Genomic DNA, 25,052 nt, shown 5'->3' on the forward strand with positions numbered 1-25,052 from the left:
TGGGATTTCATGATTATTTAGTGATGTTGCACTTTTACCCACAAGATGAAGGTGTGTTTCAGTGGGAATAAAGGGTTGCCAAGTGAATGACATTGTATTCACCCAGGGTTTTATCAGTATAAACAAAAAAGATTGGAAAAAAAAACATTCTTCAAACTCATCAATTAAAAATTGTGAAGGCCCATGTGAGGATCAATTGCATCGTATCACATTTAGTCCACTTGATGTGCCCACGTTAGTACCATTGCTCATCCCAATTGCAGCGTACCAAAAGTTGATTAGATCATTGGGATCATCAGTTAAACAGGTTACATTTAGTACTGGTTGCAGCACAATAAAACATCCACATTAAGTGGATTAATGTCCACACTACAGGGGGTCTGTCCACAAAGTCCTGTTACCCCCATGCTTTTTTTTCTACAATGCATGACCAACAACTGAAACATGTGGAAGGATGATGATAATTGTATTTAGAAGTAATTGTATTCAATACAAGTATTTAGCTGTATTTAGATGTCCAGAGGATTGGTGTGAGCACCATCATTTTCATGGCAGATACTGATCCGTCGGCATGTTTGGTGCAACATCTTCCGTAACATGGATCGAGTGACGATCTCTGACAGCATTGTTACACTCGACTCACCTGCAACAGAAAATATAAATTAATTGTAGGAAAAAAACATGGGGGTAACAGGACTTTGTGGACACCCTCTACATAACTGATCTCGAGAAACGTACTCGAAAACCTTCTAAAGTCCCTTTCACACTGGCCGGGTCAGAACCTGGTGTTATGCGGGTCGGGTATGCGATTTCACACTGCTTTGAACCATAGGCCCAAATGTTGATTAGAGCAAATGTTTCTACATCCCTGCTGCAATCTGGCTAATGCTGTGTCTCAATCAACAAAAATATGGCTAAACAGAATAAACAGAAGCGTTTCTTGCAGAACTGAAATGTTCAGGCAGGCATGACTGTTATTGCGTCAGTTTACGAACGTCCGTCAGGCATTTTGTCTCGCTCAACCTGGGTACGACCCAGGTACGTGGTTTCACGCTACGTGGGATTGTGACCTGGGTAGGAGTGTCAGTGTGAAAGCGCCCACACTATAGTACCGTTTCGTGTTTAGGGCTTAAAGCGCATTAAACATATTAAAATAGTTTGGTTACAATTCCTAGCCGCACGCTGGACAGTGGAACTTGATACTGTATTTTATATTTATAACCCCCCAAATATGGAGCACATGCCCATGGAAGACATAACGCTTCTAAGGATGAACATTATGGCTTTGTTTCTTAAAAACACAAGGTACATTATCATAAATGTGTGCATTTTCTTTGATCTATGAAGTTCTCTTGGAATGATTTAATTGCTCCAGATATCAGTAAGTGCTTTGATTTCAGCATCTGACCACGTTGCTCCATGATCCACCATTTTCCAACATAAGCATCAAAAATTGTATACAGTGAAGCTGTATTGATAGTCGTTCTCAACTCCTTCAGGTGCCTGTATTTGCAATGTCCATGCCCCAAACTTATTATAGGAGTAAGAACCCAAGCTGACAACTTTTATCTTCCAAAACAGACGGATCCTTTATTAGGTGAAAGCATACACACACAACCTCCAAGCTGGCACGCAGGCCGCTTATATAACCCCAGTGTCTTCAAGTTTGTAACATTCATATGAATTAGACGATAGTCCCATTCCGGTTTAATCCAATAGCAAGCGCTGGACTACCCTGGCTGGTCAATCAGGGTGCCTCCGACACATCTCCTTCCTTGGTTCCCACCAGCCGAGCCCTGCAGTCCCTGGGGCACTTTTCCAGTGTGCAGCAAAGTTATCACAGGTGCAGAGTGCACAAGCATAGCTGCAGACTGGAGAAGCAACAAATCCCGCTGCCAGCCTCCGTTACACAGCCCCCCTTGGTCTTTCTCATCCCAGAGACAGCCAACAGTCCCGAAGGTGGAAAGGTAATGGCTGGGGTTCCCAAACTCGCTGCCCATGGTAGCGGGCCGGTTGGTTGGTTGCCAGGTCTGGACCAGGTGGACTGTTGACCAACGGCGATGCTGGTGTCCCGGGTGTAGGTGGGTCAGGGTCTCAAGCCCCGTCCACCAGGTCATTGTCATCCCTCCGTCGGTAAGGGTCAAGAAGGTAGCAATACAGCACAACCTTACGATCCCGTGGATGGAAGCTGAAGCCGATAGACCATCTCCCCAAGTTGTTTCAGGCCCTACCCAGGCACTGTCCAGCTTGGGACTGCGGCCCCTCTTTCTCTTGTGGCTATAGACCCAGACCAGTTCTCCAGCCATGAAGTATCACCCCCATTCCCGGAGGTCATAGTAGTGCTTTTGATGGAGCCCCGCAGCCTGGAGCTGGCTGCGGGCAAAGTGATGCACGCTGTCAAGCCGGTCCTGGAGGTGCCTGGCATACTCGGAACCAGGGATGTCCTCTGTGGCGTCTGGAGGTCGAACAGCAGCTGGGTCTGGGGCTCCCAGCCAAGCATTAGCAATGCTGGGGTACAGCCAGTGGATTCCTGTACGGCCATGCGACAAGCTAGCAGGATCAGCGGTAGCTGGATGTCCTAGTCCTTTTGATGGGCAGCAGTGGCGATGACAAGCTGGATGCAGAGGGTCCAGTTGAATCTCTCCAATCAGCTGCTGGTATTTTACACAAAACTGACATTCTCGATCCTTCTTGGGGACCAGAACGACAAGCCCAGTCCAAGAGCTGTCAGACGATTCCGATTCTCCGCTGCCTGGGTAGAGCGTCTCCAGTGTCGATGCTGTGATGCACCAAGTGAGTCCGGCCCACCTCCTCTGGTCTGGACACGTTCACTGTTCTGAAACTCCAGCAACAGCTCCCGCCGGTGAGCCTGCTGAGCCCCTCACAGCTCCGGCACCAGACCGCATTCACTGTTGCTGGAGTGGTGTCTTGACTGGCGGGTTACTGGGTTGGCAGACTGAAGGGCAGCTGGTGATGGAGCTTTTTGGTCCATGTGGGACCACCTGGGGGGTTGGAAGTTTCCCTAATTGACCGCCACAAGGTCCAGGCTCTTCTCGGGACACTGGGTGGTGGTACGCTGGGAGCTGCAGAGCTGAAGAGCCCCTTCCAAAGGTCCAGTTGGCTGCCGGTTCATCTTAGGAAGTCCAGTCCTAGGATACAGGGGTCCTGGACAGCCACCACCGATACTTCATGCTGCACTGTAAGGCCCCTTCCCCTGTATCAGAGTGAGTTCCCCTATCAAAGTCTGCAGCTGTACAGTGGTGGGTTCCAGGCAGGATGGTCGGCTCATCCCTGCTCATCTTGCTCTTTAGGGGAGTAACCCACCTAGGCTCTGCGGCTCTCCCGTTCCAGCTCAGAGGCGAGATTGGCCAGGCTCTCCCCCGGTTGGTGTAGCCGATGCCGCAGACGTAGCTTCAGCCCCGTCAGATCGTCCAGGCTCTAAAAGGTTCAGCAACATTAATGTGGTGCCACCCCTCAGCGCTTCGGTCAGGCAGCTCGCCTTTTCTGCATCGCTTCAGCTGCGCAGACCCACCAGGGTCTCCCAGCTGCTGGTTTCATTGAAACTTGGAATCGTTACCGCTCTGTGCTGTTTTTCTTCCCCGAGGGACCTGCTCCAGTTCTGCTCCCCTTCACTTCCAGCGCGGCGAGCTGCTCCAGCTGCCATACTCGCAAGTCAGTTTCTCCCAGAGTCGACATCCAACCGTGCAGTGGTTGCATGTCGGCCCTGGCCGATGCCTTCTCTGGATCCCTCTTCACGCTCCAAGCCTTTCGGTCCATCCAACTTCTGATCACCAATGAAGCCGTGATAAGAATCCAAGCTCACAACTTTTATCTTCCAAAACAGACAGCCATTATATTAGCAGACAGCATACACACACCACCACCAAGCTGGGACACAGGCTGCTATATAACCAAAATCCCTTTTAGGTTTAATCCAATTAGGGCTGGGACAATGCATCGATCCATCGATGCATCGAATTGTTGGAATAGCACCCGACAAAATACGACAGCGGGAACACAAGTAAAAAACTAAAGGAAGCAACACCTTCAGTGGCAGCTTATTTTGGAAAGAAAGTTGATCCAAAAAGCGTCAGAGCAAAAGAAATAACAGGCCTGATAGTGGATGTTGTCACACAAGATGTCAGACCTGTTAGTATAGTAGAGGGAGCTGCGTTTAAAAATCTGATTGCGAATCTTGCTCCGGGCTATGAAATGCTTGCTTGAAAAACAAAGAAAAATGTAAAAACAGGATACATTTTATCAAATAATAAATGCATCTGAGTGTAATCTGACAAGAAATTAATAATGTACAATCTGCTTTCTACAAAAGACAACCTGCCAGAATCAAGTTAACCTTTCTGTGATCCCCACATTGTGAGTACTAATCTGCATTTACCAGCAAGGTTTGTAAACAAAACACTTAAGATGCTATTGACAAAGCCAGACAGTAGATGGCACTGTGCTTTAAATATATGTGGGTTTGTTTATATCGGGTTTGTTTTCAATTTTGATAACAGGGTTGTGCCCAAAAAGATATACAATCATGTGTTCCTTAAATTAGTAGTGTGAAGACAAACTTCCAATAGGCGTTGGGCCAGATGAATAAATGCATTTGTTGCCAATTATACACCACACAGAAACCCTGCAGACAAAATATCCTTAAACAGATATGCTTGGTAACCTGCATCTTCTTATATATGTATATTTTTACCCTGCACTAAAGTTGAGCGACTCAGGGATCCCACCACTCAATGATATTAACAAAAAAAAAATCTATAGGAATTTGGTCAATTTGTAAGTCTGAGAGAATGCCATTAAGAAGTTTGTATGGGCTATAATTTTGCAGATAAAAGTAAATACTTTTTGGTGGCTTAAACATTAAGTATGGTAGGTGTCCTTTTTTTTTAAAAAAAAAAAAAGAAACTCAGCACAGCAGAGTTAAATAACTTTGAGTGTGGTTTACCATTGATTTATAGCCACCCATGTTCAATTGAGGTAAAACGCACAATTCTATGACTAATGGTGGTAGAGCTGCTGTATGGCTTTTGGGACACGGTTATTTTGAATTCACCTACAGGATGCAAGCCTGAGCATGCTATCTTTTGATCAAGCCAATATGGCTCGTGCACACACCCTTCTGTGGTTTCTTCTGCTGCTGAATTTTGTGAACAAAAACAAAGCATCCCCAGTAACAAGAGGATGTGTCATATCAGATTTAATTGTTTGAAAACATTAAGTAATATGGTGTAACATAGCAGGGAGGGGGGTTAAAATCCTCCCTGCGTAAGACATGTGCGCAGGCACATTTTTGTTAGTTTGTTTTATTGTTTAATCAGTTTCGTTAATTGTTTTACTGCTTAATTATCCCCTGCACCTGGTGATTATTATTAAATTAGAGCCAGGTGCAGGGTATGAAAGTGAAGCAGTCAGTCTACTCAGGGCTGCTGAGAAGGGGTGCTCTGCTTCCAAGCAGTCACAAAAACCGAGTCTAAAGAACTGAGTGTTTTGTGGTGTTTAGCAGGTAAACGGCTTAGCCGTCCTGCTGTTTAGTTGAGGTTCCTGCGGGTTCAGTTAGTGCTCAGTAGAGCTAGGTGTTTGTTTTGTTTATTTAGATGTTGTGTTTGTGAATTAAAAATAGCGCATCCGTGCTGTAAAAACTAAATTTCCTGTGTCTGGGTCCATTTTTAAAGGGGCAAAGAACCGCGAGTGGTGCGAGTTCTCTTACAATGGACACGTAAAAAATATCTGTATCCTTGATATATAGAGAGGTTAAAAACACTGGCACTGGTGCTAGAACTAGTTATTTTCCATAAAAACAGATAACTTAGGCTAGCTCAGCCAAAGTGTCTTTATAGAAATAGAAGCCAACAATATTAGAGTAGTGGGAATGAGAACCACTCAGAATGATTGCAACGTTACAATGTAAGGAACAGTAAATGAATAACTTTGAAAAAGTAACATGAAACTACTTGCATTTTAATTAAATCCCAGTTTAGGGCCATGGTGAAAGTGCATTTAACTGCCTGTGTAAGCTGCCTCAAGGGGTCACTTCAATACACATTTTAATACTGCAAATGACAATTATATCAAGGCAGCTCGTCAGCCTTGGCACATTAAAAAGGTTTAAGATTCATTCAAATTTCAGGTGATTAACATAACATTTTTGTATGACTTATTTCCAAGGCACCGAGGGCCTGTTTTTGATGAAACGCTCCCTCTTCGTAATGGGATAATCTGCCCGATTTCAAATCAACCTTCCTATACCGGATTTGACTGAAACGTAGAAGCTCTCCTCAACGCTGTCATCAAAATCGCTCAAAGCTAACATGCAAATGAGGCCACTGGCACCAATACAGAAGGAAAAGGATGGGCCAAAGCATGTCACCAAAATCACAATACAGGGCAAAGGCAGTTTGCTCCCGTTCATCAAAATCAGGGGCAATTGCTTTTTGCCCTAGCGTTCGAAGTTTGCCCCCTCATCAAAATCAGGGCTTTAAACTGTTAAATTAGCAATAGAAGGAGGCTGTGTGGTCCAGTGGTTAAAGAAAAGGGCTTGTAACCAGAAGGTCCCCGGTTCAAATCCCACCTCAGCCACTGACTCATTGTGTGACCCTGAGCAAGTCACTTAACCTCCTTGTGCTCCGTCTTTCGGATGAGACGTAGTTGTAAGTGACTCTGCAGCTGATGCATAGTTCACACACCCTAGTCTCTTTAAGTCGCTTTGGATAAAGGCGTCTGCTAAATAAATAAATAATAGAAGGATTTGCTTTAAATTAAAATAAAGATATTCAATCACAGTCAAGGAAGGTGAACATTTAATCCATCCTTAACAAAAGGGTTATGCTGTTTTATCAGCCAGTTCTTTTAAAAACAATTTATTTCTGATTCAGCCAGTACAAAGTCTTAGTCAGCAGATAGATATGTTTATTGTTACATATCCATCAGTGCGTCCAATACCATAAAAACATGCATTTCATCCTAGAAACAAAATCAGATTTCCAGTGCTTTTAAAATTGTACATAAACAACTGAACTGTAAAGCTATCATAAATTAGGAGGTGTTCATTAAAATAAACCATAACATCCATAACATATTTCCTACAGCATTTACAACCCAATTATTCTCTTAAGTAGAGTGCGTCTCAAATAATAACATACTGTAAGTGTAACAAAGACTGTCGAGTTGCATTTAATTGCTTTCTGCAGCTCGACCCCACTGCAACAGTTCCTAGTTTTGCTTCCTATGATTGAAAACTCACTCATAACAGGTAGTTTATTGGTAGATTGTATTGCATTCATGAAAACACTTCAAAAGTCTACAATTTTTTTTTTAAAAATCTATGTAAAAGTTGGATAAAATCTAAGTGAAATGTAAAAGAAGCAAGTTGTTACGTAGTTTTCTAAAACAATATGGCAGTAACAGTTATCCAATGTTAAGGCACTAAATGAGCCAAATTCTACTCCTGTTCAGGGTTCTAATAATAATTTACATTTCAAACAACAGTGCAGGTTTGTTTTTTTTACATTTTCTTTTGTTAACTTAATATTTTTTTCAACCACTTAATTATAAATCATTGTAAGGCAATACATTACAAAACAATAATAATAATAATAATAATAATAATAATAATAATAATAATAATAATAATAATAATAATAATACAGAAATGATGTACCCCAAAACACTCAAAGTCAATGGTTATTTTTACTGTTAGTCTCCTAATGCTTCTACAATAACATCAGTATGGCTTGGTGCAAAAAAAAAAATGCATAGATTAAAATGATAATCTGTTCAGTCCTGCATGCCCCCTCCTCCTGCCTTCACCACCCCACAAAAGGCTATTTTAGTAAAACATGATACAGTCATTTTAAAGCATTATGCAGAAAAATAAGCTTTCTTTTCAAAGCTGATGGCTTGACAGCATTAAGGCCAGAAGTATCCTACAGTGAAGGCATCAAAAAAGTTCAAGTTTGTACAGCACTGCTTCCCCAATGAAGTCTCAGTCTTCACAGAACTGCATTCTCTCGATTTTAAAGAAGCTCTTGCTTAGTTGACCCCCACTTTCCCCCATTAAAATCTCTAAAAGCCTAGCCAATAAAACTGCTTATATGAAGGAAGTCAAATTGCACCAACCACTGACAGGCACTTCCAAAAAACCAAACCCAATTAAACCCCTATGAAAGAGAACTGCTTTAATATGTGTTTGCTTGATAATCTAGGCAAAGCTCGGATGAAAGCTGGCAGCTCTCCAGGCTCCAGGCAGAGCCGTGAAGGAAAAGGAAGGGGAAGTGGTGCGGTGGAGGAGGCGGGGCTTCCAAACACTGTACCCCATGATATTCTGTGTCGTCGAAGGAGTCCATTATCCTGCTCTTTTGTGGAAACAGCTGTTTCTTGTGAAAACTAATTTTTAAAAGTCCAACGGTGCACAGAGTTAGCTGGAAGAGAAAACAACATATACATACACCTTAAAATAGAAATTAAAAAAAAACACTTCGTACTTATTAGCAGAACATTTTTCATTTAACCATTCTCTAGATGGCGCTCTATGACCTGTTTGATTTCCTTCGTCACCATAGAAACATAATAAAGGCTAATCGACACAGAGCCTGGCATTAAGAACTTAACAGCCAGTCCTGAAGTACACAAAGAATATGAACCAATTAGAAAGACTGTAGACATAACAAATAGCGCAAAAATAAATAACAAAATATATTCAAATGGCTTTTGGTCTCATTTACTTAAGTTAGTGAAGGAGATAACAGGTTTATTTTAATGATCAACACAGTGGTGCATCATAGAGTAAGTTTATAGGATTATGGGCAACAGTATCAAGATCTGCTGCTGTTTAGTTCTCTAAAGTAAGTAAAACTCTGCTCTGTTACCTTGGTTTACCAGATTGGCGGAAGGACTTGTTTGCTACAACAGATCTAGTGGACAGGGTCCGAGGGGAGGCCCGCAGAAACGTTGATGGTGGGGTCTTGGGGATCTTCTTCCCTAGGTGACCAATCCATTTCTTCTGCTCATCCTGGGACAATGCAAGCAGTAACATATCCCTTGCTGAGGTAACATCGTAGTTCACTGTCAGGAAGGAACATGGAAAATTGATCAAAATAAATAAAGTGATTTCAATAAGGTGTGGACAACATTTGTATAAGTACAAGCAATCTACCAGCGTCTTCCTCTCCTAGAAGAGTCTAAAGAGCAAAGACTTTGCTGACAATTTAGCTTATCAAATCACCTGCCAGATGCTGCCTAACGCGGATGATCCTTGTATTGTGACTGGATGCACTTATGAGTTATAGTGAATCAGAGGGCTAAATGGAACTCTCAAATTCCAAAGCACAAAGATCAGTAAAGATCTGTACCATTGCATTAACAAATCTATACCACTGTATTTACAAGTCTGTAAGAATTATTAATACTTTGACAGTATTAATAGACACAGACAGTAGATCTGAAAGAGAGCTAAAGCCTACTGTATTATTTCTAAAAACACTTTGCTTTCCTCATGTGTTTTTTTACTAGATTGAATTAGGGTGCTTACAAATAAGCCTCCCAGTGGGATATATTGCTAAACTCAGAATCTTATTGGCTGAAATCACAAGCAGTGTAACTGTACCTTTACAAGGAGCAATCAATTCTTCGTTCTTGTCCAAGTGATCTTTGTGGCACTTCACATGGCAGCGCCTGCACTCCAGTGCTGGAGGGGGTTTGAAGACATGCCAGAGGGGCTTGGCACAGGCCTCACAGTTTGAAGGGAAGTGGTAGAGTGTGGGAATAAACTCATGGCCCTTGTGAGCCAAGCAGTTTTTATCACCTGGAGGTACAGATTCGAAATCGGCTTCTTTCCTACATTCCCCTTCGTTGGCGTACAGGATCTGGAAACACACGTTTAACACCAGAGCAGGGGTAAGTAAAACTGAATTTTGTACCTCTATATGAAACAATTATGCAAAAAATCTAAAGACCTAAAATCCAAGCATAGAAAACAATAACCTTATTGAATGTTGCTTAACTGTTCTATGGCTGTTGACACAGTCCCAAATCGCAATAAGGCAGTCCACGATTAGTGGCTCCGTGAAACCAGCAGTATGAATTGTTTTGATAACACACACACACACACACACACACACACACACACACACACACACCTGAAATATCCTGGGAATTTCATCAGTTTCTGCCCTGTATACATCTCCTTGTGTGACTGGCCGCACGTGGAACAATTTGCTGCATCAAGAGACAAGTTTAAAGACACAACATTATAGTGACAAAACATGGTAAATTTTGCACACCATGCAGTGTGGAATATATTTAACAGAGCTACTTCCTAGAATGCCAAATTATTTACTAAAGAAAAAGTAAAGCCTTAGTAACTGCCTAATCAAGTATTGCATATAGCATATAGATAACTGAGAAACATACGACAGAAGTTTCTCTCTGGTTAAACCCGCCCCTTCTTGTGCATTAGGTTTGCCTCCAACTGTCTTACCAGAGTAATGCAGATAAATACAAAGTAGAGTACAGGAAATAGAAACAAAGACAAACAAACAGTCATATGACATCTAGTTTACTTACTCTATGTCAAGTACCATAGATGGGTTTGATTGTTCTTTATTCTGTTCGTCGTTGTAAAACAGAATCTTTTTACTGCTCACCACTACGTACTGAGGTGGAAAAGACAGACACCGTTACAATCTTATATTCTTAAAAAAAATTAAAAAACACTGAACAGTAAAATGGAGCACTTCAATTAGGCATCAAAAGTAACATTTTAAAGAGCCAGTCGCTTCAAATAACGTTTAGTAATTTTATTTTTACTGATGATGTTTGCAATCATTCTGATTAGTTATTACTGCAATTGCTCAAATATTGTTTTATTTTTATTTTTGATAAATCTGTTAGTATGCTTTCACCTAAATTCTGGGGCTGCTCTTCAGTTCCAGCTGCTTGCCATAGTCTGGCATATTACATAGGCTAAATCAACCATAGTAGATTCATATTCATATTCAGGATACAGTACCTTCTAATGAACAGCTAATTTGAATAAATGTTTCCTATTATTTTTCTGGCAATACACCGCTGTGTAGTTGAGGGTGCTACCACTTACTAATAGAAATACACTTCGTCTGATCTAGCTAAAAGATGCACGCCCTCGTCTCCAATCAGTGTTTATCGTTAAAATTGAGATTTTTAAAGGATCATGCAAAACAATACAGTTTGGGATTATCTTTCTCTTATTTTTCCACAATTCAACTGTGTAAGGAGATACAATTCCTTTAACTAATCTGTACTTGCATTTCAAATTTGCACAGATCTAAAAACAAAATATTTTTACTGGCATTTCTTCTGCAGATCTAGTGTATACAAAAGTGAATTCACAGTTCTGTTTAAAATAAATACATACCTGTTTCTTCCAACCATATCTTTTTATATTGGTTCTGTTAGGTATTGACAGCCATCCTTCCAGCCTCGATTCTGACGGAAAGTACAAAAACACATAGTTGGTACGAAGCTTAGGTGAATTACATCAGCCTGAACAAGCCTTCGCTAAAAGCATGCTGTGTTTACAAGCAAGTGGAAAACAAACCTTTTAAAAAGGACCACAAAGGTCAAATGATATAACTGCATCACATAACATTTATATTTAAATTCAACAATGCATGCAAAATATTGGAAGTAGTATTTCAAAACGAGCAACATTTCCCCTTGTGGTGTTTCAGTTCAGAGTTCACTGACAATTGTAATAACACAAGAACTTTTTAGGACATATGCCTGCCAATTATTATAATTTTGTTTGTTTATTTATTTATTTATTTATTTATTTATTTATTTTTTTTTAAGCGCCAGGAACATACTTGTGGGGCTTGGTAAAGCTGGAGAAACCATACCAGTAAGAATCTGGAAGCATTTCAACACATGTTTACCAAGATTAATAAATATATGTTCTGTATTATTCATGTATATTTCTTGTGGAAGATTATAAAACATGTTTTTTTTATTACTTTTGCATCCTTTTTGTTATTTTAGTAAATACATTTAGGTTATTTTTTCCTAAACCATATATTATTATTAACATGCCAGAAAGTCTATAAGAAATAAAAAAAGGATTTAGAAAATGCTTTTCTGCCATTCAGAACTGACCACAAAACAGTAGGATGCATTCTCAACAACTGAAAAAAGGAGCCACATACAACTGACATAGCTACACATACACAGGCAAAGGTACATAGGGAGCCCAGGTCTTCGTTACTCACAGAGGAAAAATAATAGAAGACACAAAGATAAGGAGAACCAACTAGACATGAGGAATAAGAGACAAAAAAGATATTTAACAGATTGATAAAACAAACTCAACAGTTAGGGTCTATCAATGAAAAATAACAAAAACACTTTTTTTACTCTATTGCAGCTTAAGATTTTCAGATTCCATGTTTAACAGCAAGATCAAACAAAATTAAATGAAAATGGTGAAAGTGTAAAAACCTCCTTTATGCTAATGTCTGATGAGCCATGGTACTTGCAGTTGGAACCAGGATTTAACTGAACTATCTTCTATGCTATAAAACTAAAAACCACTAAAAGGTCAAAGAAATATTAAGCAACGAAAAGTTTTTTGTGGTAAATTAGAAATGTGTAATGTTGTTCAGAATGGTGTTTTGGTGAGCTTTTGCATAATTTTTGAACACCATTTGTTTGCGCATCTTTTGACAAACTAAGTTAATTAATAACAATAATTAACAACTGTCTTTCGTTGCGTGTGACGTCAGTAGCACGGCTCGGCTCTGCAAAAACAACCCAGGCTCTCCTTAACAGTGGAAAAGAGGCATGAGATAAACCTACCTGTTTACATGACACAGCCACTGACACAGACAGAAGCATTGCTACTAAGATTGTGCTTTACAAACGGACAGTAAGTAACGGTGAAGTGAATGGATCACATTTACTAAGTTTCTGCTGCACTGCAAATCTGCACCATTTATTCATTAAAAATGTACTTTTTTTTTGGAAGAACCAGCTAGTAGCTTATTCTGAATCTTTTTATTTAGTTAATAAAGTCTGGTTAATATCTGGGATGTAAAAAACTGAGAGAGAAAAGATTTAATATTTGAGCAGACCTGGACAAAAATAACCAGACCGACTTAACTCTGACAAATGATGGTTTCATATCAAATCATGAAGAACCTCTTAGGTCATTCTACTACCTGCTAAGTTCCCATCAATCTCGTCCGGTTGGAGACTGACTACGCTGGATGTGTCCATTCTCAGCTGTAGGTCATTCAGTTTCTCCTGCAGCTGTTCAATGTCACTTTCTTTGCTGTCTAACTGCATTTGAAGCTCTGTGCGGTAGGTGCTTTCCTCTGCCAGTTGCTGTTGAAATCAGACAAATTGATATAAGAAGGAAAATAAAAAAATAAAAAATAAACAGAGTCAGTCTTTGGCAAGATAGCCAGATTAGACGAGAGGGCGCATCTTCCTGTTGTATCAACTCTAATTGCTGGAAAATAACTGTTCCAAGAGAATGTGTGCTAATGCATTTTAGATAATTGAACTAGCGTCATAGTCCACTGACTTGTAAACAAACATGTTACAGTTTATGCCTTTTTGACAGGCTTCAGTCTTTTGGGAGTCCCCCTACCCCTGGACTATTTCAGATAAACCACTTTTTCTAAGAAATAGATATTTCATAACTTTGTTGAGACTAACACTTTTAACATACAACAAGTTTGTCAATTATAAGACTCTTTAAAATATCAAGTCATATCTAATATTATCTATCTTTAAATTTACTGGGTTACAATATATATTTTAAATAAAGTCTGTTTTTATAGTTGTAGTGGCAAAGTATGCACAACTCCAGAAATGGATGATAGAAAGGCAGTTTCAAAAGGAAGAGACGTGTGCATTAAAAATGCCCCTTTATTTAAATTATATAATCCTAGTTTAAGTGGCATGCGATACGACAACAAATGTCACTTAATGGTAAAAGGAAAATAAAATTAAATTTTTACAGAAAGTGGGATTATAGCATATGTTTTGACAACACTAAATTAAATATCTCACGCCTTATATTTACAGCACTGTGGAAAATGACCTATGATGAGCTGTTTCTATTTTAGAAATAGGACCCTCAGGCATGCCCCCCCCCAGTATGAGTTTTCAGGTTTGGAGCTGTCCTTACCGCTTGCATCTCGTTCAGCTCCTTCTGGTATTTGACTGCCATTTGGTTGAACTTCTCCTTCTCCTGGTTGAGGTCCAACTGCAACTTCCTGTTCTCCTTCTCCTTCTTCCGCAGGTCCGCTGTGCTGGCCTTCTTTCTGTCCAGTTTCATGTCCTTGCGGTTCAAGATCTCAGCCAGTTTGTTCACCGCCTACACAGCGCAAGGGGTTATTTATTCAAATGTTTGCTCACTGGGATAATAAAACCAATATGCAGAAACTCACCTACACTCGTTCTCGTAATACATCACTGTTTCTGGGTACAGCACATTGATCTTACTTTTTTGTACATTGATAAATAATTTAAAGCATGTTAGTTCGTAAATGTGTACCTTAATATTTATGCACTTGCATACATACGCTAATGATGATTTAGACTGGTATCTAAACTTAAACAATTATATATTATCATAAAGGCGGAGTATTGAACAAACAATACAAGGATGATATTACATTTGTAATCTGTTACTACTTAATGAGTGAACTCTGGAAACCAAGCTGCATATGTCATTACCGCCTACATACCTGTGTTTTGAGGGTACGCTCTGTGTTCAGGGTCTTCTCGTAATGGGATTTAATGGCATTTATTTCCTCTTCACTCCGGGATGTGAAACCTACAAAAAACAATGAAAACTGTTTAAAATTGTTCTCATGATATAGAGGGCAATTCTACAGTCCAAAGGTGTTTTGATCAACCATGATTATCATCAAATGAATAGACCACGATTTGTGAGGTCGAAGTTGTGTTAAAACATCAACAACTTTTTTAAAAGAAATAAGCATTGCTCATTAGGATCCCATTGCAGATGATTAGCAGGGGGACCGCTTATTGTTCAGTACTGTTAACCAGTTGTTACACACCTGTATATGGCTCTAGAAAATAAATGATCTTAGCTTACCTTCCTGTTGTTCCCTTAACTTCTCAACCAACTCTGCTTTTTCCTTTGACAGGATCTCAACGTCCTTGGTCAAAGTTTTATTTGACTCTTCCAGCTGATGGTAAACAAAATAACATAGGTCTGTGTACATTGACCTTAAGGCAAACACATCTCTGTTGGAATAAATCACATCTTCGGCACTGTTAGATCCAAAAGTGTACTTTAACGCTGTTGATGGCACGGAAAACACTCCCAACACTGTTTGTTTCTTGGAGAACAAAATCTTTGACATTTCTTGTTTTTGTAGGAATTCTGGATTTCTAATGCATCAAGCAATCCAATTTGTAGTAGAGGGTAAAAACCTATTAATTATTGCGCTTGTCTTTCCCTATTTTTTTCTTCAGTGCAGCACAGCTTAGAAATATCAATTAGTTATATATTATTAGACTTATATTATTCTTGTTGTTTAATTAAGTTATCATTTTTTGTTTAAGTGATCACATCCTAATAACTTTATAAAACATTATAAAAAGCACTGGTGAGCTCTCAGAATCATGTGGACAAAGTACACCAAAGTAACTATGAACCTGAAAAAATAACAACATTTATATTCTCTTAGATTAAATCCACTAGGGCCAGAGCATGCAAGATGGACAGGTTAATGGTTACACTCTGGTGTACCAGATGCACTTCTGAATTTAAAGTTGATTTTGAGAGCTCCATTAAGGCCACAGGGGTGCTTCCAACTTAAATTTGAAAAAGTTACCAGGTTGGGGTGACAAACAGAAAATGATACAAAGTGAGTCTAAAACACAGCTTAAAGTTGCCCTTTAAGTTTGTTGTAAAATAGGCGTGACATACTGCAAACAGAGATGGCATGATAAAGTCAACGGCAAGCTGGAAATAGTTCCTGAAATCTACACCAAAAATGTTCTTTCTACAAATGAAAGAGACAGGTGCTACTTTTTCAGAATCATAATTGTGGATTTGGATATTAAAGCACTATCCTACGGCCCATCTACCCTTCAAAGCTATCTAGAGAATTTTCAACTTGGGGTAGTGCTGGCTTTGGGGTTTTAATCCCTCCTCAACCATTTGGAATTGCACTGTGCCATCCCAACGGAAGCATGTTGTTCAGGAGCACGTATTTATAGGTAAACTGACCAGGGCAATGGTGTTGTTCATCTCGGTGATCTCCTGCTTCTGCCGCGCTGCTGCCTTCTTACTCTCCTGGCTGAGCTCGAAGTACTGCTCCTCCTGCAGCGCCCGGGCCAGCTGCTCCGACTCCGCTTTCGTAATGGTCAGATCCAGCTGCGCAGAGAGGGAGTCTCTGCAAAACAGCACCACCGTCACAACAGAACAAAGCTGCTTACCACAGGGCATAACTGAGCCATTCCAGCTTTTCAGCTAATCCAGACACGCCACAGGCCTCCTGTACAAGTCATTTTAAATTAAGACTCACATGACAACTGCTGTCCATTGAGAATCCTAAATTATTCCTTGTCAAAGACAATCTGCAGAACCATTAATGACTTTGAAAAAGTAATGGAATTGCCCGATTCCCCCAACCTATAATTTAATATTCTGAGCTTACCTTTCACTATTTAGCTCGTTCACCTTCTTCTGGATCTCTTGGTTTTTCCTATTCTTCTCTTCAATTTCCTCCTTCAGCTCTTTGACCTGAGTCTTGTATAGTGTCTGCAAAGAAATCAAAGCAAATGATTCTCTGGCTTGTTTAACAGCTATGAAAATGCATGTAGGACATCTACACAATAAAACGCCTGCTGGGCTGAAGATTACAGGTAAAGAACAAAATCAAAAGTCAAATAATTCAATCCACACCTGTGTAAGTCACACCTCGTTTTCCACCTTGCAACTTTATCAATATATAACATTTAAATAAATAAACAAAATTCATTCAAAAGTTGTGCATGCTGATGCGCTGGGGAGGCCAAATCAAGACTGATCCTCAGAGCCAGCATTGCATAATATAATAAAAATATAAGTTTATATAAAGTAATGTTAATTAGAATTAATACAGATTCAAAGATAGAAGTAAAAATGATGTCACAATATACAGAACACCATTACATCATGTAAGAATAAATCATGGATTTGAATATAAACAATAACAAGTAGTTGTCATGCCGTCAAACACCTATAAATACCTCCAATGTTTTGATTCAAACACAGGCTCCCTTGAGAACGATATGTACAACATATCGAAACGTTGGGCAGCTGGCTCTTTGAGCTAATATATATATATATATATATATATATATATATATATATATATATATATATATATATATATATTACACACACACACACATACACAGTGCCTTGCAAAAGTCTTCAGACCCCTGACCAATTCTCTCATATTACTGAATTACAAATGGTACATTGAAATTTCGTTCTGTTTGATATTTTATTTTAAAACACTGAAACTCAAAATCAATTATTGTAAGGTGACATTGGTTTTATGTTGGGAAATATTTTTAAGAAAAATAAAAAACTGAAATATCTTGCTTGCATAAGTATTCAACCCCCACACATTAATATTTGGTAGAGCCACCTTTCGCTGCAATAACAGCTTTAAATCTTTTGGGGTAAGTATGTACCAGCTTTGCACACAGTGTCGGAGTGATTTTGGCCCATTCTTCTTGGCAGATTTGCTCCTGGTTGTTCACATTGGTTGGACGACGCTTGTGGACCGCAATTTTAAAATAGTGCCACAGATTCTCAATGGGATTGAGATCAGGACTTTGACTGGGCCACTGTAGGACATTCACCTTTTTGTTCTTGAGCCACTCCAATGTTGCTTTGGCCTTGTGCTTGGGATCATTGTCCTGCTGAATTTCCTCCCAAGCTTCAGTTTTTTAGCGGACTGAAGCAGGTTCTCTTGCAGTATTTCCCTGTATTTTGCTCCATCCATTCTTCCTTCAATTTTAACAAGATGCCCAGTCCCTGCTGATGAGAAGCATCCCCACAGCATGATGCTGCCACCACCATACTTCACTGTAGAGATGGTGTGTCTTGAGGCATGGGCAGTGTTAGGTTTGCGCCACACATAGCGCTTTGAGTTTTAGCCAAAAAGCTCTATCTTGGTCTCATCTGACCACAAAATCTTTTCCCACATCACAGCTGGGTCACTCTCATGCTTTCTGCCAAACTCCAGACGTGCTTTCAGATGGTACTTTTTGAGTAACGGCTTCTTTCTTGCCACCCTCCCATACAGGCCAGTGTTATGCATAGCTCTTGATATGGTTGACTGGTGCACCATTACTCCACTCCCAGCCACTGAACTCTGTAGCTCCTTCAAAGTGATTGTTGGCCTCTCTGTGGCTTCTCTCACAAGTTCAAGCGAAGTTGCTACAATAAAAAACATGGCGACCACACTGGATGAGGGACGGCCTTTTCTTGGCAGTGCCTGGGTGGTGTGATGCAGCTTCCACTTCCTGATTATTGATCCAACTGTGCTCACTGGGAAATCCAAACACTTATTATTATTATTATTTATTTCTTAGCAGACACCCTTATCCAGGGCGACTTACAATTGTTACAAGATATCACATTATTTTTTTAAATACAATTACCCATTTATACAGCTGGGGTTTTACTGGAGCAATCTAGGTAAAGTACCTTGCTCAAGGGTACAGCAGCAGCATCCCCCACCGGGGATTGAACCCACAACCCTCCGGTCAAGAGTCCAGAGCCCTAACCACTACTCCACACTGCTGCCCAAGTCCAGAGTCCTATTACTTTATCTCTAACTTCTGTAGAATGCTCTTTGGTCTTCATTTTCCTTCAGATTCACAGCCTGACCAATGATCCTTCAACAGTGGAGTTTTTATCCAGAAAATGTGACAGCAACTTTAATGGTTCACAGGTGGAGGCCAACGGTAATGTAATTGTGTCCTCGTTAGGGCAATTTCTTTCATCGGTGTAAACTGGGAGCTTCCACAGCACAGGGGTTGAATACTTATGCAAGCAAGATATTTCAGTTTTTTATTTTTCTTAAAAATATTTCCCAACATAAAACCAATGTCACCTTACAATAATTGATTTTGAGTTTCAGTGTTTTAAAATAAAATATCAAACAGAACGAAATTTCAATGTACCATTTGTAATGCAGTAATATGAGAGAATTGGTCAGGGGTCTGAATACTTTTGCAAGGCACTGTATATATAAACATTTTTTATATTAAATCAATTAATTTCAGAGATTATTTTACCTGGCAGATCATTACTTTAATTTTCAACAGACTATGCTTCGACGCAGATTAATTTCAACCCACGTTTATGGCATACCGTTACCGGTGTTAATAAAGGTGCTACAGGCTGTTTGGTAATTGGCATTTCTTGACTAAACTCGTTCAAGGAAATTGGTGTTGGTATGAGTCACATACAGACTGCACCACAGGGAACATATTTTGATGTTATTAAGCACCAAATATATATTTAGTCCTATCTAACAATTGCTTTTTCTTGTTTTTAAAATCACATAAAAGGTGCCTGAAGGAGCTGCAATCTGTTCCTTAACCTATATTACGTATATTAAGGAAACGAGTAAGGCCGACTTGAGAGAATGAAACAACATAAATCAAACTCAATTCAAAACATTAAGTAATTAACCTGGTTTTATATATATATATATATATATATATATATATATATATATATATATATATATATATATATATATATATATATATATATATATATAATTTTTTTTTTTTTTTTTTTTTTTAATCTAGCAGTGCAAGGGTTTACAAATAAATCTAATACAATTACTATAAGGGGTTGTTGCACTTACTGAAAAATACTGTTCAGCTTCCAGCTGATCCTGTAGTTCACGCATCTGCCCCTCATTTCCTCGATATTGCCTATAAATAAAAAAAAAAAAAAAAATGCAATTACTTCTGCAGCTGCCTGAAGCTGTTTTCATGCAGGACTAGCGCTGAGTGCTAACAGCACAAAAGATGAGATTCAGGTCTCTACATTGCCACTTGTACTGAACCCCAGCACAACATCATAACCTACGTCACAAAGCATTCATTTATAATAAAACACTGTGTTGAATGGATTCCACAAAGGCCTCAGACTAAATTTATGAAGTATGACACTTTGTTTAACACGTGAGAGAGAGAGAGAGAGAGAGAGAGAGAGAGAGAGAGAGAGAGAGAGAGAGAGAGAGAGAGAGAGAGAGAGAATTATAAAGTCACTTGCCCTAGGATTAACGTCTGGTTATGGCGATGTTATCCATTAAAAACAAAACGAGTTAATAACTAAATTAAGGATGTGTGTACAAGTTACTTTACAACTGAGTTTTATTACAATTGAGTTTTAAGCATGTTTCCATAACATGCCAGTTCACAGATCCTATAATTGTATACTTGGCATTCAAAGCCTTTTGATAGTGTTTCTAAAAACCTATTGTCTTAGTTTTCAATTTCACTTATTTACCTGAGTAGTATCAGAAAAACACATTTCACTTCATTACACATTTCAGTAGAACATACTTATTTGCTTGATAAGAACATTATGTTGGCTATTATTTTGTTTGCTACTGGTTAAGTATCAGCTAGAGCGCCTCTTCCATTCTGACTTGGTGCACGGGTTGATGTGACTGATGCCTGTCCAAACACACTTACTTGGTGAGCTGCGTCAACTGGAATTCTAACGATCTCTTGGCCTCCAGCAGCATGTTGATCTCCTGTTTGAGCTGCTTCTCAGAACCCTTGACTTTGTCCGCTTCCACCTCCCTTGACTTCAGCTCGCTCTGTGTCTGCACTCGCTTGTTCTTCTCGTGATCCAGCTGAACGGTCAGGTGCTGGACCTGTTATCAATTCAACACAAACCTGAGCCACCAGTGCTGTCTCTGTTTTCATGTATTCTAATATTCCACTGTTACTGAGAATACCTCCTACTTAGAAGAAAGAATCCACTAAAGCAAACTGCAGAGCTGGGGTAGGGTATACAGTATTTGGATATTCTGCTATTAAAAAATAAATAGTAGACTGAATGTATTCACTTCTGATTTTAAAAAGTCTTTGTTTCTCATATTAAATCTATGCTCCGTTTTGCTCACTTGTGTTGTTTAAATAAGCAAATACACACAAAATGGGGTTTGCTTTTTTAGAATATGCTCAACATTATAAGTTACCAACCAAAAAAAAATACTAAAACAGAAGGACATGCCAATGGTCTCTACTAGATCTAGGACTACCTAGGTATACTTGAAGGACCATTACAATCTGGGTTTGGAATTGACCATTTCACCTGACCTGTCATCGAAGGGTTAACATATTAGATGACTTTCCTGTAAAAAAAAAAAAAAAAAAAATATAGACTAGTGAAATGGCATCATATCTTAGCAAGTTTAAAAAAAAAACCATTACCTCATCTTCCAGCCTTTCCTTCTGCTTCATGAGCTGCTCTATTTTCTGCACTGACTGCTTCAAGTCACACTCCAGCATGGAGCACTGCTTCTCCACCTCCACCACCCGGTTCTGAGCTTTCAGCCGCGCAGAACTCTCCTCCGACACCTTCTGCTCCATCGCTGAGTGGCACAAACAGAGGAGTTACTTAGCAACTAGTCATGGTGCAATCGGCAACTTCATTTCTTAAATCGATTATCACATATGCATTTCAAATCAACAAAATCAAGAACAAACATTCATATTTTTATCAGAAGACCAAATTACTAAAAACGCTGCGCTGCATAATAGTTAAACAGCAAGACACAACATTCATTCAAATGAGAACACTTGATAAGCATTATTATAATTTTTTGAATCTGAAGTACTGGAGTTCAATTAACAACTGAACGTACTTCCTCAACATATGTCCCTTTAATTAATAATATAAAAATCAATACTGTTTTTTTAAATGAACATTTCGATCTGAAATGGGTTTGTTAACATTACTGTATTTACCAACTGCATGAAATCCTATAAATTGCCACACTGCTTTTCCGTCCTCCCTTCCTTTACCCCAAAAATTACCAATCTTTGTGTCAGATTCGTCCATTTTTTATTTAAATAGATTGTTCAACTTTCATTTTGGAATCAGGAAAACGAAAATAAAATATTTTAACTGATGTGATTTGTCCTACGTGAATCAAGAGGCTGAAAGTGTGTATTCTAGTAACGGGATAACGCTGGCTACCTACTGTACTAGCAAGAATATAAGCATATACAACTACATTATCAATACTTTAATGCAAACTGGCGATAGGAGACTTCAAACTGCGCTCTGATTTTAATGCATCAATTTATGTAATCTAAGCTTGGGAAATTTAAAAAGACAGATGATCAATCGATCCATCTCTACCAATTACAGTGCCTTGCATAAGTATTCACCCCCCTTGGACTTTTCCACATTTTGTAGTGTTACAACCTGGAATTAAAATGGATTTAATTAGGATTTTTTTGTCACTGATGTACACAAAATAGTCCATAATGTCGAAGTGGGGAAAAAAATCTACATATTTTTCAAAATTATTTACAAATAAAAAACTGAAAAAGTCTTGATTGCATAAGTATTCACCCCCTTTGCTGTGACACCCCTAAATAAGCTCTGGTGCAACCAATTGCCTTCAGAAGTCACATAATTAGTTGAACGGAGTCCACCTGTGTGCAATTAAAGTGTCACATGATCTCAGATTAAATACACCTGTTTCTGGAAGGCCCCAGAGTTTGTTAGACAGCATATCTAATGAAGACGAAGGAGCTATCAAAACAAGTCCGGGATACAGTTCTGGAGAAGCACCAATCAGGGTTGGGTTATAAAAAAATATCCCAAACTTTGAACATCCTCCGGAGCACCGTTAAATCCATTATTAAAAAATGGAAAGAATATGGCACAACCGCGCCGTCCACCAAAACTCAGTGACCATGTAAGGAGGGCATTAGTCAGAGAAGCAACCAAGAGGCCAATGGTAACTCTGAAGGAGCTGGAGAGATCCACAGCTGAGATGGGAGAAACCGTCCATGGGACAACTATAACCCGGACACTCCACAAAGCTGGGCTTTATGGAAGAGTGGCGAGAAGAAAGCCATTGCTGAAAAAAAAACCATATCAAATCCCGTTTGGATTTTGCCAAAAGGCATGTGGGAGACACAGCAAACATGTGGAAAAAGGTTCTCTGGTCTGATGAGACCAAAATTGAACTTTTTGGCCTTAGCGCAAAACGCTATGTGTGACGCAAAGCCAACACTGCTCATCACCCTCAGAACACCATCCCCACGGTGAAGCATGGTGGTGGCAGCATCATGTTATGAGGATGCTTTTCATCGGCAGGGACTGGGAAACTGGTCAGGATTGAGAGCAAGATGGATGGAGCCAAATACAGGAAAATTCTAGAGGAAAACCTGTTTCAGTCTGCAAGAGACCTGGGACTAGGGCGGAGGTTCACCTTCCAGCAGGACAATGACCCTAAACACACAGCCAAAGCTACACTGGAGTGGTTTAAAAACAAGAACCTGAATGTCTTAGAATGGCCCAGTCAAAGCCCAGACCTCAATCCGATTGAGAATCTGTGGCAAGACTTGAAAATTGCTGTTCACCAACGGTCCCCATCCAACTTGACAGAACCTGAGCAATTTTGCCAAGAAGAATGGGCAAAAATTGCAGGATCTTACCCAAAAAGACTCACAGCTGTAATTGCTGCCAAAGGTGCTTCTACCAAGTATTGACTCAGGGGGGTGAATACTTATGCAACCAACAAATGTCTTTTTCTTTTGTTTAATTAACTTTTGTGTCACAATAAAAAATATTTTGCACCTTCAAAGTGTTAAGTATGTTGTGTTAATCAAATGGTAAAAATCCCAATTAAATCCATTTTAATTCCAGGTTGTAACATTACAAAATGTGGAACAGTCCAAGGGGGGTGAATATTTATGCAAGGCACTGTGTCAAAAAACAAGGGCTTGGTGAACAAAAACCTGTCTAAAAATGAGAGGCCAAGCCTGGGATTGAAACGGATAATAAAATGCTCACTGGGTATTGTGAGACAAGGTAATTTCCATTAATGGTTCCTGTAGGTCTTAGCAGGAGATTATATATATATAAATCTGCACAGGTTAGTCTTTTTAACCCCAAAATGCTTTAGGCTTTTCAAACAGCAAACAGTTAGTTATTAAGACGCCGCAGCTAGAGAGAAGCTCTTCTTGTGGACAGTGCTTACGAACTTTCCAATGGCAGCCACACTTAGTCTGTTGGCTTGAAATAATAATTTTATGTCTCAGTGCTGCCTGTTGTAAGGGCTCTCGTCTGGTATATGTTAAAATATATTGACATAAGAGTGCTTATTCACAGGCTCCCGAGTGGCGCATCCAGTAAAAGCACTCGCTAGAGTGCAGGATGCGCTCTATAGCCTGGACGTCGCCGGTTCGAGTCCAGGCTATTCCACAGCTGACCGTGGACGGGAGCTCCCAGGGGGCGGCGCTCAATTGGCCGAGCGTCGTCCGGGGGGGAGGGAGGGTTAGGTCGGCCAGGGTGTCCTCGGCTCACCGCGCACCAGCGACCCCTGTAGTCTGGCCGGGCGCCTGAGGGCTTGCCTGTAAGCTGCCCAGAGCTGCGTTGTCCTCCGACGCTGTAGCTCTGAGGCGGCTGCACGGTGAGTCTGCAGAGCGTAATGAAGCGGGCAGTTGACGGCACACGCTTTGGAGGACAGCGTGTGTGTTCATCTTCGCCCCTCCCGAGTCAGCGCAGGGGTGGTAGCGGTGAGCTGAGCCTAAAAATAATTGGGCATTTCAAATTGGAGAGAAAATAATAAAAACTAATTGGCAACGACTAAATTTAAAAAAAAAAAAAAAAAAAAAAAAAAAAAAAGAGTGCTTATTCACAGATGTTTCATCTCAAGAGGCTAACCTGGCCAGGGTCCAAATTGATTCAATAAATCATGACGAATGTTGTCTTCAGCAAGTGATCTTAGCAGAGAACTATGGGC

The 25,052-nt window shown here is 39.8% G+C and overlaps 1 protein-coding gene across 1 annotated transcript in view; it reads right to left on the minus strand.

Moving 5' to 3' along the window:
- Nucleotides 1-6,907: 6,907 nt before the first annotated feature.
- LOC117400355 (rho-associated protein kinase 1-like) overlaps nucleotides 6,908-25,052 on the minus strand; it is a 63,139-nt gene continuing 44,994 nt past the window's right edge. Inside the window, exons 19-33 of the mRNA XM_034000190.3 lie at nucleotides 21,499-21,659; nucleotides 20,752-20,936; nucleotides 19,914-19,983; nucleotides 16,692-16,795; nucleotides 16,262-16,427; nucleotides 15,119-15,212; nucleotides 14,745-14,833; nucleotides 14,183-14,371; nucleotides 13,206-13,371; nucleotides 11,408-11,478; nucleotides 10,579-10,667; nucleotides 10,152-10,230; nucleotides 9,620-9,878; nucleotides 8,883-9,078; nucleotides 6,908-8,435 (exon numbers count right to left, since the gene is read on the minus strand). Coding sequence (XP_033856081.3) covers nucleotides 8,432-8,435; nucleotides 8,883-9,078; nucleotides 9,620-9,878; nucleotides 10,152-10,230; nucleotides 10,579-10,667; nucleotides 11,408-11,478; nucleotides 13,206-13,371; nucleotides 14,183-14,371; nucleotides 14,745-14,833; nucleotides 15,119-15,212; nucleotides 16,262-16,427; nucleotides 16,692-16,795; nucleotides 19,914-19,983; nucleotides 20,752-20,936; nucleotides 21,499-21,659 — 1,922 coding nt within the window. The 3' untranslated portion in view covers nucleotides 6,908-8,431. The remainder of the gene's footprint in view (nucleotides 8,436-8,882; nucleotides 9,079-9,619; nucleotides 9,879-10,151; nucleotides 10,231-10,578; nucleotides 10,668-11,407; nucleotides 11,479-13,205; nucleotides 13,372-14,182; nucleotides 14,372-14,744; nucleotides 14,834-15,118; nucleotides 15,213-16,261; nucleotides 16,428-16,691; nucleotides 16,796-19,913; nucleotides 19,984-20,751; nucleotides 20,937-21,498; nucleotides 21,660-25,052) is intronic.

The sequence above is a fragment of the Acipenser ruthenus genome, chromosome 4 (assembly GCF_902713425.1).
Source record: "Acipenser ruthenus chromosome 4, fAciRut3.2 maternal haplotype, whole genome shotgun sequence".
Classification (NCBI taxonomy): Eukaryota; Metazoa; Chordata; class Actinopteri; order Acipenseriformes; family Acipenseridae; genus Acipenser; species Acipenser ruthenus.